This window comes from Ambystoma mexicanum, chromosome 12, assembly GCF_040938575.1.
Source record: "Ambystoma mexicanum isolate Mex_15411 chromosome 12, UKY_AmexF1_1, whole genome shotgun sequence".
Classification (NCBI taxonomy): domain Eukaryota; kingdom Metazoa; phylum Chordata; class Amphibia; order Caudata; family Ambystomatidae; genus Ambystoma; species Ambystoma mexicanum.
In genome coordinates this window covers 237,067,372-237,085,848 of record NC_090936.1, presented here as the reverse complement: position 1 = coordinate 237,085,848, position 18,477 = coordinate 237,067,372, and the positions used below count along the sequence as shown (strand labels likewise).

General features: G+C 37.8%; 1 protein-coding gene across 4 annotated transcripts in view; it reads left to right on the top strand.

Annotated features, from left to right (window-relative positions):
* Nucleotides 1–18,477, top strand: part of RERG (RAS like estrogen regulated growth inhibitor) — an 881,812-nt gene that overhangs the window by 787,063 nt on the left and 76,272 nt on the right. For all 4 annotated transcript variants that reach the window (XM_069628365.1, XM_069628363.1, XM_069628362.1 and 1 more), the window contains one exon: nt 848–921. In XM_069628365.1, coding sequence (XP_069484466.1) covers nt 848–921 — 74 coding nt within the window. The remainder of the gene's footprint in view (nt 1–847; nt 922–18,477) is intronic.

Here is an 18,477-nt window from a genome sequence, read left to right as displayed (position 1 = left end):
CACAAGGTGTGGGCAGGTGGGGTGTTTCGCCATCCAAGTTCTCTCAGCCTCTGTGGAGCCAGTCCGCAGCATGATCCGTCTTCTAACCTTTCGTTTCAGACCGGAGTTTGAAAAGAGATCGATCGTGGTTGAATTTTGCCAACAGGCATCAGCTGTCACGAACAAGAAGATTCTATAAAGAAACACTATTTGGAAAATAAAACATTTAAAACGTTTGTTTTGCGATAACTTTCTGGTTTATCCAAGGGTACCACTTTTTCCAGTGTGCTTAAACTACACACGTGTGCATGTTCTTTCTGTTACAGGTCTGGCACAAAGAGCATACCCATAATCACATGTGTGGGCAGACATGAGCATGTCAATGCGCTCTGAGGTTGCAAGACGCAGAACAAACTGGAAAACAGTGGAATGAAGATGGGCCTTTCTATATCACTGAAACCATTGATTTTCAATGTCATTGGGTGTGCGTGGTGCCTTAATGCAATACGGCAAACATGGGGGACTGCAGCTGCTAAAGGCTAATTGATTCATGATCCCACCTCGGATCACCCATGATAAGCATTTAATTTAGAGATGACACATAATGAAATATAATGTCAAGTATTGTGACTGAATCAGAATAAGACATTTTAATTCAAAAAATGTGCACTCACACATCAATATCTGTCCATTTTCATTTGTGCAGCTATTGTAGCGTTTAAAGGGAACATTATTTCGCAATAGAAAGATTGAAAAAAAAACACCAAATACATTGCTGAATCTGTGATTGGTGCTGCATCTTACAGTAGTGTCATGAACGCAGTCAATCTGAAATTCTGTTTAATAAGAAGCTTATGCTTTTTTTCAGAATCAACGTATCGACATCAAGCAACCATCGATGATGAAGTTGTTTCCATGGAAATATTGGACACTGCTGGGCAGGTGAGCACCATCCTTCTACCGCACAACATGCAGAAGCAGTGAAGTTATTTAGGGATGTTTCTTGTGTTGTATGAGACCCACAGTACACATGCATGATTATGTCTATCAGAGTTTAGGACACACAGAGGCCTGGCCTGTGATCCTGCTCCATGTGGCGGGCCTTCTATGGACCAGCCAGCAAAGATCAATCCCACCTTAGATGCACTTGATTGTTCTGGTGATCTCAAAAAGGGTGAGGCAATATGAGGTTTAAAGGAGAGCAGTGCAAGTGAAATGTTTCTCCACAATAGGATTTGCATGCAGAATCCCCACTCTGGTGTAGAATTAAATGGGGGATTGTGCCACTTGGGGCCTACAAGAGGTCCATGGAGTTCTAGGCAGGACATCTGTAAAAGAACAGAACAAGATCAGAACATCTGGTCCACATATCCTACAGCAATAACCAAATAAATAATGCAATGGACATATACCTCGAAAAGATTGCAAACAGCAAACACATATTCCTTAAAGAAAGTCTTGATTATACCAGTAAACATGTACACAAAGATTAAAAGGTTAAATCCTGGAGTGGAGAGGGGATAGCTCATTATGTCACAGTTCTTTAAGCATTTGCCCTCAGCAACAGTGCATTCTCTGTCTGGTAGTCTCATCTCTGGTTGGCTTACACTGATGAAGCAGTGCAGGGGAGCGGTCCATGTACTGGAAGTTGTACTCCTCTCAGTTTGACAGTTGATGTCTCTGAGCAGGACGGTTGTATATACCATGTGTGCTGGTAGATGATATTTGCAGAGTTCAGAGGTGCACCCCTCCAAGTTTATGAACGGCAGTAGAAAATCAGTAAGGATAAACAAAACTCATAAAGGACCAGTTGAACTGGTTTTGACATAGATTTTGGATGTCAGCAGAGCCCAACATCAGTCTGAAAGTTAGTGCAAACCTTAAATTTGATAGAGTGCCTATGTGATGTTCTATAGGAATTCTACACTGGAAATGTTGATGAATTCAATACATTTATATTAACTGCTTCTTTACAGAATACTTCCTCAAAGTTTGTATTGTATTTGTATTTTATTTATTTGTAAAGCGCAGCAAAGCCCTGGGGCATCTGGGCGCTGGAACTTACAAATTACACAAGCATGTAATGTATTACAAGTTATTACATGTAATGTATTACAAGTTATTACACGTTACAGGCATTGAAATGGAAGCAATAAAGATAACATGTTAGAAATGGTATCAGGCAACAGGTAAAACAAGCAAAGATATAAGTTGCAGACATCCCACGGATACATTAATACTTGAAAGAGTGGGTTTACCATAAGCCAGCAGCTGTAAGCTCTCTTTGAAAACTGTTCAGGTTGGCGCACTGGGCAGATCATTCCAGGCTACTGGGTCTTTATAACTGAAACTCCTTCCTCCTAATGTGACACATCTGACCCTGGTTACAATCAAATGCTCTGCATCAGAAGAAAGTTAAGGTTCTTGAGGGCAGACATTTCTTTAGCTGGGTAACCAAATGTAATGGAGCCAGGCATTTCAAAGACTAGCCTCAGAGATGACATGCAATCCCATCTACATAGCCCACAGATCAAGCATACAGTGCCAGTCTGGGATACTTAAAAGCGGCACACAAAGTTCAGCAGTGCCCTGGTCAATAGTGCATTAATGCAATTGCAGCAAGAATTCAATAGTGCATTAATGCAATTCCAGCAAGAATTCCTGAGGCTGCCTACTACCACAATACGTTCCTTTTAGGGATACATTCTTCTAACATTCCCTGAAGTTTAAACAACAAAAAAAAAGCCTGAGCTTTCTGTAGCAAGAACATGAGGCCTTAGAGAAAGGTTCTAATCCCCCCAATACCCTATTTTGTTTTGTTTTGAGATTGATGTCAGTTGAAGGGTGAAGGAAGCCGGGGAGGCTGTCGGCGACAGGTCTTACCAGGGATCATCGACAATATTCTGTTTGTCGCAGGAATAGTCTGTCCTTTCTGGAAGCCAGATGGCCAGCAGTGTAGGTGCAAAACAATGTGCCATACGAGCTCCAGGAGAGGCAGAATACTGGAGAAAAAACGGCGAAGCCATGAAAAACCTCCAGATGGGCTGATAATACATGGAAGGCTGAAGAAAGGGAAGGTAGCCGAAGTCCTAGGTTGCCATGAAGTATAGGAGCAGGTGATGCACCAGAGTATTTCCCCAGCACTTCAATGATTAATGAGGAGAGCAAGGAGTAAGATCAGGAGGAGGAAAGGTGGAGGCAGGAGTAAGGAAAGGGAATCAGGAACCACGAAAAACTCACTGGAGAAAACAGCAGCCATCTACTCTGCCAGGAACATGGTGCGTTGAGACACGTCAGAACGGTTGCAGGCAAGCCAGTTATCTTCCGTGTAGTGGGACAACATCAACATACTATGCTTGAGTATGCGTCAGCCATCTTGAGATGGGATGCATAGGCCTCCACTGAACGTACTGCCTCCAGGCACCGGGAGACACAGTAAAAGAGGCAGAGCTGAGACAGGGCAGTTATGATGGTTCTATTATAAGGAGACATAATCTCAGTTCTTCCTGCATTCAGCTGCAACCAGTTAGACCTAGTCCAAGATGCACTGAGACACTTTCCCATATCATCTAATTATGTTCCAGCATTCCCAGTTTGATGTACAATTTGAGTATTGCCTGCATACAAGTGTCAATGTATGGGAAAATAGTAACACAAGGAAACAGAGTCCATGTAGATCTTAAATAGTATCAGTTAGATCAGGGAACCTTAAGCAACCTCACACTCGATGATAAGCCAATCAGAGTAGAGTTCTCTGATGGCAAACGATGATTACCATTCTTCCAAGAAAGACAAGAACCACTGAATTGCTTTAAGGCTGGTCCCTCTGACGTCTGACAATCAGGAAAACAGATTTCTGAAGACCAATGTGTTGAATGCCATAGAGAGGGCCAAAAGTGCCAACAGTGCCAGTTTTCCATAATCCGCATTCCTGAGAATGTTGCCCCTGCCCTCTGTGAGGAGTCACTACTTATCGTCACTTCTCCCGAGCAGGGAGACTGTTCCCATGATGCTAGGGCGGTGCAGCCTATTATATTCCAAGTAAATGTCCACACTACTGGTTGGGTTGATGAAGCTTTATTCAGGAACTCAGGTAAGGCTGCAGCTCTCTCCCTTTGGCCAGCACTTCAACTCATTCAGTTCCTACAATAAAATTCAAATGTCTCTACATTATCATTCTTACCAAGGGAATTGTTCTATGCAGAATTGTATGAGATCACAGAAGCACTGGTAACTTGAACTATGTACAGTGAAGACTTTTTACAATTACATCACACCTCCTTCCCTTTGAACATGAAAGAGGAAACCTGTTAAGGATATCTACACAAATTACATTTTCACAACACGTTCCTTATTCCAAAGTTCTCCACCTTCCAACCGAATTGCATTACCAAGATCATCTAACACTGTCTTGGTTTAGGAGAATTTTTGAATGTTTTTTCTGGTCCACCTTGTGAGTTGTATCTTTACCTCATCCCCTTTCTTGACATTCTTCAAACTACAACCCTGTCTAACATCATACCACCCTTTACTCTGCTGACCCCTTTGTCTCACCTCTCTTTCACTGGCTGAATATCAACCGTCACAATTTTCGCATGTCCCATCCATCCAGGTATCAACGGGGTGTTTGGCTTCCGACCATGCGTCAGTTCAAAGAGAGTGACACCATTCACAGGATGGGGTGTGTTCCTAAACTGAAATACTCAGCAAATCATGTCCTGCTTCCAATCATCACCAAATTTTACCGTAATGCGTATTCCTCCATGAGTGTCCTATTAAATCTTTCTACACGCCCATTGCTTTGGAGATGACAAAGCGCTGTCCTCTTGTGTTTGACCTCATTCCTGACCAATCAACTTTGAAAGTCACACAAAATTAATTGATTACCATTGTCTGACACAATAGCTGCAAGCCAACCTCCCACCAGAACATGGTTTCCAAAAATGTCGGACGTGATGTTTTTGACTACCCCAACCTCTGGGCACGTTGTGAGCAAATCCATCACGACAATAACATATACTATCTGGTATCATTAGGGGTGCTCTCGTTCTCAACACCTTGTCACTGTCTCTACATTACTCTTACTCTTTTATCTTTGCCTCAATAAATACATCCATCCCTGGCCACCAGAAATCCATTCTGATCAGCGTTTTTGTCCTACTGATTCCTATTTAGGACCTATGACCAAGATCTACAATGTTCTCATGCACGCCTTCAAGTACAACCAGTTGCTGTCCTATGACACATATCTCATCTTTGACTCTCCTATATTCTCTTAATTTCTCTTTTACATCCTCTTTATTGTTACACCTCCACTTGAGCAGCGTCTTTCTCATGGTCTCCTGATAGTCAGCATCTTCCACACATGCCGCTAAACAATCCTACTCCTGAAGATATTCCTCCACACCAAATATTTCACTAATATTTTCCTCATCTAGTGTTTCCACATCATTATTCAAAACCACTGCCTTCAAGGATAAAACAGCTGAGACTACTTTGTTTTTACCACTCACATGTTCCACAACAAACTGCAAACCTTGTAACTGTGTGATCCATTTTGAAATTCGTCTGGATACACCATCCAAACCCTACTTGTTAAAAATGGCTATAAGAGACTTATGATTGGTGCAAACTATGAACTTCCTTCCAAATAAATACACCTTAAATTTTAAAATAGCCAGGGTGAATTTCCTGTCCAAGGCATCTTTCCTGTCCTCTGAATAGTTTGGACCATTTACAGCCGAAGTGATTTTCAGGAAATCTTCCTTTCATTCATGCCATTTGATTCTTGGTTCACCACATCCCTGGGGAAGGAAAATCACTGGTTCTGGTATATTTGCCATGATGGCAATGATCTACAGTAGCCGCAGTTCATTGGATGGGATACTGCCTTTGTTCAGCCTCATGTTTGTCTTTGCTTTCTTCAGAGTTGAGGCTTGTAGTATACTTGTGGTTATTCAGCAAAGCAAACAATGGTGTTTCAATAACTAAATGTCTTCCATTTGTTTAAATGGACTGTGTTGTCTAATATTGGAAATAATTTCTGGAGGAGTTACACCTAATCTTAGGGTGTTTTATTTTTGTGGTAAATTGTGGTATTTTTATTATAGTGATGCATTGGTAGCTTTCCTATTTATAGTGGTAATGCTCCCCTCAGAATATTCTAACACCTGTCCTTTTTTCCATTTTTCCAGGGTCCTCCCTAAGCAACCATAACTCGCGCCACCGTGCACTGCTAAGACTAACACCCAGGACATCAAAGATGACATCACAAATGTCATTGATGACATCACTGATGACATCACATGTCAGGCTCACTATTTTTTCTTTTGCTGACATATCTAGGCCACATGGTTTTCTACATATAACAGTCAGAAACTAAGAATTTTATTTTATTTGTAGACATATCCTTCTAGTAGGTTCTTACAGTAATTCCCTTAGAGTACAGTCACATCATATGAAACATATACATATGGGAAAACACAAGCTTGAAAGACAGCTATCCTTTTTGTGCATAAAGATAATCACTAGACTTATGAGCACATTCTGATAGTTCTGTTGTTGTTTTTTATGGCTGTACTTTCCCTGTATATGGTCATATTTGTATACATTGTACTCACACTACTTTCTTTAGGGTCCAATCACATCAAGTGATACATATACATAGGGTAAATAGCTTTGAAACAGAGCAATCATTTATTTGCATGAAACTAATCAGTTAAGTTATGAATTGTTTCTGCTACTACTTGTGCTTTTTTGCTAACTTCACTTTCCCTGTATATACCCATATTGGTATGTGTTCTTGTGTCTTTGCGTTTTGTTTATAGTAATGCAATTATGTAATACATGGGTTTTATTAGCTACTTATTACATATTTCACAGTACACAAAAATCTATTAAGAAAACAATTATCATTTCATTATTCAACATATTAACATTACGAATATCATACCTTCATCTTGTACGCTGCACACAATGTTATGTTTCTGTATGAGTAGCTTAGTATACTAGATAGAACCCCATAATAGGATGCTATTTATATCAATGCATCGTTCAATGCACTTATTAGGGTATATTTCTTGCAATGATTCTTGACACTTTTTTCGCAACATAATAAGAATCCCTTCTACACATATTTCATGAGAAGTACATACACATGTGATGTCATCAGTGATGTCATCAATGACATTTGTGATGTCATCTTTGATGTCCTGGGTGTTAGTCTTAGCAATGCACGGTGGTGGCGCGAGTTATGGTTGCTTAGCTTACCATAACTGGCGAATTTCAAGGGTTTTTCGGTTTTACTTGGAACCATAACGTCCCTTTAACAAAGTTTTTTCACTGAATTTCATAGGTTTTTAGTAGCGCAACTTAACCATAACGTCCCTTTAACAAAGTTTTTTTCACTGAATTTCGTAGGTTTTTAGTAGCGCAACTTAACCATAACGTCCCTTTAACAAAGTTTTTTCACTGAATTTCATAGTTTTTTAGTAGCACAACTTAACAATAATGACTTTGACTTTATATACATGTCATATGGAACTGACTAGATCTCTTCTTATGAACTGGATGTCCGCGAACTTATTTAATGTTCGCGGACATGTTCGCAGAACAGTACCACTACCTAAAAACTGTGGGGGGGGGGGATTGGTGGGGTATGTTTGATTGTTATATCATAATATAGGAACATTTAACAAATTCAAAAAGCAGCACACAAACACATTATATATAGTAATACATAAGAAATGTAACCCATATATGTAACACACTAACCATTCATTTAAATACAATATGTTCTGAAATGGAATATACCACAAGAAGATAAATTGGCTTCCAACATAATTACCTCACAGACACAACAGAACTGAGAACAAGACCAGACCCACTGAATACATAGGATTTATCTTACCAGAAATAGTAAGTGTACTTCATTTTACTCATATTTTTATAAACTTTCTGTGTTAGATTAAAAAATATATTATCTTTTTTTTTTCTCACAGAAATGTCTAGTACTCTGGAATGGCTAGAGGACAATTTCCCACATGAAGAAATGTCACAAGATAATGAAACTAATGGTAAACACTTTATAATATAAACCATTTATTTATTATTTTTTTATATACATTTAACATATATATTATTTTTTTGTACAGAGCATACCAGAAGAGAAAAAACTTCAGAAAACCCTGTTTTGGATAACAGTCTTCACAATATAGAAGAAAAAATTGATTTATTGTTGGCTAATTTTAATAATTTAAAAACTTTTGTAGAAAATCATTTCAAACCAAAAACCTTGTACCATTGCCCCACATGTACTTGTCCCTCCTCACCATATCCCAGTCAATTATCCCCAAACCCTCTCCATAATCCAAAACATTTTGATGAGATTTCTATCCCTTCTTCACCTAATACCAATCATGTTGAAACCCCAAATTCTCCTGTTTTTGTTTCTGTTTCTGCCTCACCTTCTCTGTCATAAATTATTAATATATGTTAAATAAATAAAGTTTAATTTTTATATTGTATTGTGAATAGTTTCCGTTTTTTTTTTTTAAAACAATAAAAGTGTCCGCGGACAGTGCGAGTGTTCTGAAATGTTCATACATAAACGAAAATGGAGGTGTCCTGAAGAACACCATACCTGTTCGTACTGTTCGCTAGCAAGTTGAAACTGTTCTAAGAAAACACGTGGTGTCCTGAAATGTTCGTAAAGAAACAAAAATTAAAGTGTTCTAAAGAACACTATATCTGTCCGTAATGTTCGCTATCAACTTAAAACTGTCCTAAGAACACAATTGGTGTCCTGAAATGTTCGTAAATAAACGAAAATGATGTGTCCTGAACAACAGTGCAACTGTTCGTAGTGTTCGCTAGCAACATGAAACTGTACTAAAAACACACGCGGTGTCCTGAATTGTTCGTAAACAAACAAAAATTAAAGTGTCCTAAAGAACACTATACCTGTCCGGTACTGTTCGCTAGCAATTTCAAACTGTTCTAAGAACACTATTGTTGTCCTGAAATGTTCGTACGTAAACGAAAATGGAGGTGTCCTGAAGAACACTATACCTGTTCGTAGTGTTCGCTACCCAATTGAAACTGTTCTAAGAACACAATTGGTGTCCTGAAATGTTCGTACATAAACTAAATTACACATGTCCTGAAGAACACTATATCTGTCCTTACTGTTCGCTACCAAGTTTAAACTGTTCTAAGAACACACGCGGTGTCCTGAAATGTTCATTTCACGTGTGACGCACTTTTAATTACTTCAGAACCCGAACAGTGTCCGTAGGACATCAATGCGCATGCGCTAACCAATCTCCGTGCACTTGGTGTCCTGCGGACAGGCGCTTCCTTCGCGGACTAGTTCGCAAACGGATCATATGACCGCGCCCACGCTCATCGTGTGTCCTGAAATGCGGACACTGTTCGTGTCCCCGAACAATTTAAAAGTACATTTTCAGTTAATCCATAATATTTTTCAATAAAATCTCACCATGGCACAAGTCCCACATAGCAATCTTGAGTTTCTATATACCTTTTGAAACTTTCCGATCCTTTTTTTGTGTTCGATCTGTCTGCGGACAGTGCGCATGTCCGCGGACCGCGCACAAGCACCCCTATAAAAGACCACGCCCAAGAGCTTATTCCCATTGTGTTTCTGGCTATTCTTCAGAACACAGTGATTTTTGCTGCCACCTGCAGACTACACCATCATCGAGATGGCATCCTTGGCTGCTGAACTGCCACTTGGTGCTGCACCTGCTTCAGCACCACCCCCACCCCCTCCACCACCACCACCTCCCCAAGGGCCTGAAGAGGGGAACAGGAGTGAGGATGCGGAGGAGGAAGAAGAGGATGATGAGAATGAGGTAGAGGAAATCCCTACTACCAGCACTAGGCGTGAGTCTTGGGTGTGGCGGTTATTTACCATTCATGGGAATGGTCCTAAGGCTCGTGCGAACCGTGTTACCTGCAATGAGTGCAAAATGATACTCAGTCGCGGGAAGCACGGTAAGTACAGCTTTGGGACCACTACTATGAAGCAACACCTGAGGTCATTTCACTCTGGGGCTATTCGCAGGGTTGTACCTTGCGAAGAACGTAGCAGGTTGATTTCCTCTACTTCATCCTCTGTTTCTGATCCTGTCACCACAAGGACCACCTCTGTGGGACAGCGTCTTTCTCAAGCTGCCTCACAGGCCATACAGAATGCTGATGACCCTTACCTTTCGAGGGTCACAGTTGTATGTATGTACTGTGACACAGTACTCTGCAGGGGGGAGCGACTTCAGAGTGCTTTTGAGACTATCGTCTCAGAGCACGAGAAGACCTGCTCACTACCCAAATAAATCCCACTCTACATCTTCCTCTCTCAGCTCGCCCTTTCTTATCCCTGTGGTTGGTGTCCCCCCCTTTACCCTCCTTTACCCTCCTCTCCTAGTGTGTCGTGTCTGAAAAACCAAAAAAAATACAAAATTACAAAAATAAAAAAAAAATAAGGCTCTTTTCAGTGCCGCCTTTCCCAGTTAAAAAATAGAAGGGAAAATAAATGAAGCAGGGCTCTTTGTATTTTTTAGAAGTCCGCGGACAGTTCGCGAACATTAAAAAAATTGGGTTGCTACTCCATCACAAACATTGTAATTTTCTCTGGAAAGAAGTGGTGGCTCTGAAAAGAGCCTTTGGGCGGTGTTTGCAAGTCAAAAATTGTAAATGCTTAACATCTACTTCAAAATCGTTGTTGTAATTCCAAAAAAGGTCGCAATGTATTTTGTACATTTCTCAGAAAAATCTGATTGCCAGCATAAGTAAGATGGACTCCAACTCTGCGAAAAATGTATGCACTACAACACATAATATTTTCATTGTGAAAAGAAGACATGCCAAAATCTCTTAGAAAGCCACAAACAGCCTTATTAACATTGCGACTTGCTTTTTCCATTTGTGGACCAAATGAAGAAGAACGAAGCCACATTTGTCTCTGCGCAATCCGTGAAAATATCACTTGAGAATTAGGAAACATGACCATAACCTTCCTAAGTCCTTCTTTCATAGCAAATTGCAAAAGAATTCCAGTCACATGTCCTAAACTGTTCCCTCAACAATGAATTACAATTATGTCTGGATGTTGCTCTGTCTCCAAAGTAGCACAGAGAGGTAGCAAGTCCAACCACTTCATTCCACGTACTCCATGCCAGTGTACTTCCACATGTGGGAATCCAAGATCTACAGCTACTCCACAGCTTTCTGCATGCACCTTCAACCAATGAATCCACGAATCTCCTAAAATCCAAACAATCTGTTTTCTGAAACACACAGCCGTAGCTATCTTTTCTTCTCTCAGCAAAAAGAGTATCTGAGAAAATCTCTCCTGGCACAACACACCCACCAAACTTTCCTGACCAATCCCTTTCAGTGCTTATTCTCATTTGCATGACTTCTGAACCCAAAAATCCCCGGATGTAACTCCCGATGTCCGCAAACTACCGCCATGTCCGCGGACATATCGTAACATGAACAGCCCTTCTACCATTTCCACTACACTCTCTCTGCCATTCCCTCATTGGATGTACCTCAAAAATCACATGACCATGCACCAATCACATTCAAGACCTCTACATCTAACTGCATCATCATAGATCAGCACTGCAAATGTACTCTGAATCTCTCTGAGTACAAGTGTCATATCATTGGCAAGCAGCATCTACCAGAAATACTGTACAAGTCTTCAAGATTTCTACTTGCAGCTCCATACATATCCATATGCATGAACACAAACTTCAGGTATGCATATTTTCTGTATAGTAGATGAACACATTTTCAAACAGACTTTTACCTTGTAAAATCTGTAAAAGGAATTTACTGTACTTTTTTCAATTTCCTAAAATCAACTATCACTTATAAACCTTTATACTTTTTACTTTCTTTATACACACACACTCAAATCATGTTAAACTAAGATTTTTTAAATGAAATATATAGACTACATATATTCAAACAAAATTGCATGCAAACACAATCTATGTTTAAACCTTTATAAAAATACTTATACAATTTCATATTTTTTGTTTTTATTTATTTATTTACTTAATTACTTTAAATTAGACATGACATTGAGGCGCTATTACCTAGAACAGTTTACTTACAGAAATAGTGGTATTCACTAATATATTATAAATTTCACAAGACATAGTAAAGATATTTTTTTTTTGCTACAGTTAGTCATTCAATACAATTTGTTCATTAAGAACATATCATATGTACTGAACTGACGCAATGTATCTTATGTAAATAAATTAGTTTAATGGTTTTACAGAAGGCACTGAGGATTTCAATTAAAAAAATCAATATCTAAATTAAAAACAGTGCTATATACAAACAAAGTTACTAATTTGAAGCTTTTACAAGACCAGTGAAGACCAGTTTCCTGAAAAGAAGCAGCCGAATTTGAAGAAGAAAGAAAAACTAAGAAGTTACCTGTTAATTTAAAAAAAAAGTAAGTAAAATTTCACCATAATATTTGTATTATTAATGAAATATACTATACCATTAATACGAGCTATTTTGGTTTCTAAAAATAGAGATTTTGTACCATTTTGTCCAAAAATTTCCATGTCTTAAACAGCGATTTACAGCCAGAATGGCCCACAAATTTCTATTTTTGGACACACAAATAACCCAACTGAACCCCTACAATGTTCATATTATAGAACAAACAACTGTTTTAATTGTATACATTAGATTTACTATTTGTACTTTTCCACACCACTAGCTTACTTTTTTTTGTCATCTGAACCCCAGTTTAGTAACACATAAATTCAAGAATACCTATCCCTACTAGTTTTAGTTCCCAATGCACAATCACACACCATTACATACATCATTATCATCTTACTCAAACACTCATGCACACAGCACACATACATTCCAGAACACCCCAACCCATATCTTCTTTATTTTTTTCAACAGACCCTAAAGAATGCCTACCAAAAGTCAAGTCCGTAGAAAGCAACGCAAAAGTAGAGCAAATGAAAATAAAGGTGTCCAACATAAGCATCCATCTCTAGCAGAATTTGTAAAAAAAGTTGAAACAAAACAGCTAATACAATCATTTAGTGAAACACAAGAAGTTTCAAGTACAACAACTTCGCTTCCTCTATCGAAATGTAAAACAAACCAAAAAACAATTAACAGAAAATCAGCTATCAGTACAGATAAAACTACTTCTTCAAATTTTAATATAGTGCAAAGTAAGCATACCAAGAAAAGTATTTTAGCCAAAATATACCGTCACAAAGTCCTTCAAAATCTTATAAAAACAGGAGAGAAATCAGGTTCAAAACTTAAAACCTATCGTAGGAAATTAATCTTAGAAGCATTGATGGACAGTGCAATTCTTCTCAAAAGAAATGTATTTATTTTACTGTTAAACAAAATGAAACCACTAACAAAACCAATAACTAAATTACAAAAAAGACTTCTCAATAAGCGAAATGTCAACAGAAAGAACTTCTTAAGTATCTGCGGAGGTGAATGGAATCACACTACGAGCACAGAACCATATTTTAATGAAGAAGCGTACAAACAAAAGCAAACAAATACAATTGCCATAAATAGCAGTGGTCGAGGTTATGAAAAAGTGAATAATACCATAATGGAACAAGAAGTACTCCTTACAAAAATATGCCCTGAAAACTTAGAATTACCCCTCCATTCAACTGAATCAGAACGTCAAGTGTACAAATGGCCATGCACGTCAATGTGTAACATCCCCAAACAATGTTTCAAATCTTTACGCCAATTCCTCAATAAATATGTAAAAAGCAAAGACAAAATCAAAATTAAATTACTGCAAAATATAGATACCTGTCCAGTGCGCAAGTACACAGGACTACAAGGACATTCATTGGCCTGCATTACAGGACCTACTTGTAAAACCACTTTCCATGATATCAAAAGGATATCAACACATCATTCAACTATAAGAAATCTAGTCTATAAACTGTACTATGCTAAAAGTCCTGCTTTAGCACTAGCAAAGTTAAATAACATCCTTCTACATAGTACAGCAAAAGACCTACTTGAAGAAATTCACTATATCCAGAAAAAATATTTTGGAAGTGAAAGCCATTTACAGAATGAAATAGCTTTAAACCAATTAAGCAACAATTCTACACATGGCAACCTTTTGCTAAACACATACAAAAAAGAAATACTAAAATTTAAAAGTACATCAGCTGAAGTACCAAACCATGTATGTGTATGTTGCCGTAGAATTTTTTGTAAAAGTAACACAAAAACTGTGGACCTATCATACAAAATAGAAGACAATGAAGATTCTAAATGGTTTGAATTAGCTCTCTAACTTGTAGCAGAAAACAAATATGAAATAACAGAGCCCTTAATACTTTGCAGTTATTGCACTACAAAACTTGACAACAACCAAACTCCTTCACGTTCTATCACAAATAATTTGGAATTATACCCAGTACCAAAACCTCTACAACAACTTAACTTATATGAGAGCATCATAATTCAAACAGTACACCCATTTCAAGCAATAATACGCCTTCAACCAAAAACAGCAAAATTACCTCCCTCTGAATTGGTAAAAGGCATTCATGGAAAAGTAGTTTATTTACCATTAAATCTAAAAGAAAATGTGCATACTCTAGGAGTGCAACGTCCAATGCAGCAATCTTTAATCATATTAGTAAATGGAGTACCTAGAAAAGACAAAAAAATATGGCAACAGCTGGTAGATTTATATAAAGTTAGACAAGCCTTCCAATATCTTAAAGAGAATAATGAATATTACAAAGAAATTAATATTGAAGAAAACTTGAAAGATACAACTGAAATAATTCAAGAAACACAAGAAGCTGGTCAATTTGAGCTACTAGATCCTGCTACAATATCAAATACTTTAGACCATTATACAATTCATCCTTTGCACTGTAATGACACCGTACAAGATTTACTGGAAACTTACCAAATGCATCAAACAAAAGGATCGCCAATCAGTATATGGGAAAAAAGTATAGAAGCACGTGCTTTTCCTCTACTCTTTCCTACTGGCAAAGGAGGAAGGTATGATGATAGACCTATTCAAATATCAGCTTCAGAATACCGCTCATTACGGATGTATTCTGAAGATCTCAGATTTAGACAAAATGTGGAATACATATTCCACCTACTCTTTGAAAGTGAACTAGCAACTTTATGTTACGGAGTTGCACACATATTAAAATCAGGATCACACTTTCAAAATATGACAGCTACACAATTATTAGAGAAAGTGCAACAAAAGGATGAGGTTTTACAATCAAATATTACAAATCTATTAGCAAATATGCGTGGTACTAAAGAGTACTGGTTTCAACGTCATGGAGATGTACGCTGTATGATCAGAAACCTTGGCCCACCCACTTGGTTTGTTACATTAAGTTGTGCAGAATATGCATGGGAAGATTTACATGATTTCCTACGCATATCAAATAAAAACAAAACAAACATAGATATTCTAACACCTGGAGAACTTTGTCTTTGGATCCTGTTAATGTTTCAAGATATTTTCACCATCGCTTCATTGCTATGCTACATTTTATTTGTAATAAAACTGTTCCTCCCCTTGGAGAAGTGCAACACTTCTTTTGGAGAAAAGAATACCAAGCCAGAGGAGCACCACATATCCACATGCTTTTATGGATTAAAGATGCTCCTAAATTTGGTCAAGACAGTGATGCCACTGTTTTACAGTTTATTGAAAAATATGTCACTTGTGAAATTCCATCAGAAGCCACAAATAGTGATCTTCGTGCAGAAATTTTACAATTTCAAAGACACAAATGTGGAAAATACTGTTGTCGCAAATACAAAAACAAAGGCAAATACTACACCAAATGCCGATTTGGTTTCCCTAGACCAGTTACAAATACAGGTCAAGTAAACAACCTCATGTCTTCAGTTAGACATAGTGTTAAAGGTAAGTCACCTAAAAATACATATTACATAAAAAGAAAAGAAGAAGAAAAATATTTCAATGATTATAATGCAATCATTGCCCACTTATGGAATGCAAACATAGATGTACAGTACATTGCAGACAATTCTACTGCAGTTGCACGATATGTCACAGCATACTTAACTAAAGCAGAAAAGACAGAGCTCCAAGACCTCTGGAATGACCTGTCATCAGATAAAACAGTATCTCAGAAATTATACAGCTTGGGCATAAAAATGCTCACCCATAGAGAATGTGGATCTTATGAAGCAGCTGATCGTTTAACTGGTACTTCATTGTATGGTAAATCTGAAAATATAGTATGGCTAAGTCTTGGTCCAGCTAAATCTAGAAAAAGAGTTCTAAAATCATATGAAGATATAGAAACAATAGCCAAACATGATCCCAACAGCCAAGACATTTTAAAAAACAATTTATTGGACACATACTACCCAAACAGAAGTAATACTTTGGAAAACATGTGTCTATACCAAATAGCCCAAAACTACACATACAAAAATAATATGAAACCTTATGAAAAAAAAGGTAAATATAGAGTGACAGACTGTGAAGGCAGCTTAGTTAAACTCACTAAACCAAATTTAATTAATCATATCAAATTGTCATTGAAGACTCCTCAACATAAAGAAGTATATTACATGTCCCTGCTACAACTCTTCAAACCATGGAGAAAAGAAGAACAATTACTAGATAACTATGACTCATATGAGGATGCTTTCAAAGCAAATGAAAGCACTATATCTGATGTAAACTTTACACAGTACAAAACAATGTTGCACAATGAACAGCAACATGAAGAAGAACTCCAAGCCCAGCTAGATAAGGATACTCCTGACAGTAGTCAACCTTCTGTAACAGGAAGCCAAGAACCACTGGGAGAACCACTAATAACAAATGAGGCAGAATTAGCTATGATAGAAGTAGAAAACACCATGTGTCAGTATGAAGATAAGGAAGACTTAACTATACTACAATCAAAACTAAACAATGAGCAAAGTAGCATTTTTCAAGAAGTAACAAAACAAATTGCACATGGTGTAAAACATGAAAATAAAGAATGTTCCTGCCATAATTATAAACCTATACTACTGTACGTCATTGGTGAAGCTGGTTCTGGCAAAACATTCCTAATCAAAATCATTAGTAAGTTCCTTCAACAATTGACAAACAACAAACTGTCAGCTGTTGTCACTGCCCCCACAGGTTTAGCTGCCTACAACATAGGTGGTGTTACATTACACCGATTACTACTATTACCAGTAGAACACCAGAACAAATTAGACTATTACAAACTTTCTGCAGAAGCTGCAATGGAATTACGCAGAGTATTGAAACAAATGAAAATGCTACTAATAGATGAAGTGAGCATCGTCTCCAACCTGATGTTAGCTTTGATTCACCTCAGATTACAAGAAGTACTCAAAACAGACTATGAAGAGCTCTGCAGGAAAACATATTATTGTTTTTGGAGATCTGCTTCAATTAACACCAGTAAAAGGTGAACCTATTTTTAAAACATTAGGGCAAAAACTCTGCCGTAAAACTGTTGGCAGCATTGGAAATGTCAACCTTTGGCAAAATTTCCAATACAGAGAATTAACAGAAAACATGCACCAATCTGCAGATCTAACTTATGCCAACATTTTAAAAAGTTTGAGAGTTGGTATACTTTCTAAAGAAGCAGAAGCAACATTGAAAACCCGGCACATTAATGCACTTTATGGCGATAATGGATGTGCTACAGATGTTATGGAACAATTAGCCCACAAAAATGTCAATTGTATGGCCTTAATGCCAACTCTTGCAAGCTGTCTCAAATTCAATGAAATAATGTTAAGTAAAGAAATGCAACCAATAATGGAAATTAGCGCCACAGACAAACTAGATGTACATGGTATGACACTACCCATGTGTGACCAAGCCACAACAAGACTAAATAATTTCGAAAAATCAATCTCAAACACAGCAGGCTTAGAAAAGATGTTAAAATTATCCTTAAATTGCAGAGTAATGCTTAAACGTAACCTTGACGTGGACCAAGGACTAGTTAATGGAGCACTGGGTCCAGTTGTTGGCTTTCAAACATACCCACGTGACACAAAATTCAGTTTGTCAATATACTCTTTGACAAACTTTCAGAAGTAAAACGGATAGGACGCTCAACAGCTAGATTCCTTCTCTTCAAAGATATGTATGTACGCAGAGAACAATTTTCTCTAACTCTTGCATACGCAGTCACGATTCATAAATCACAAGGTCTTACCCTAGACAAAGCAATGATAGATATTGGTAACACAGTCTTTAAAGAAGGCATGAGCTACGTAGCACTATCACGCTTACGTACACTTGACGGTCTATTTCTAATCAACTTTGATGCAAGTAAAGTAAACGCTGATATTCCTTGCATTTTAGAATATAATAGACTTCGCTCACTATACACTCCCCATCTAAACACATATTCTGTTCCACAA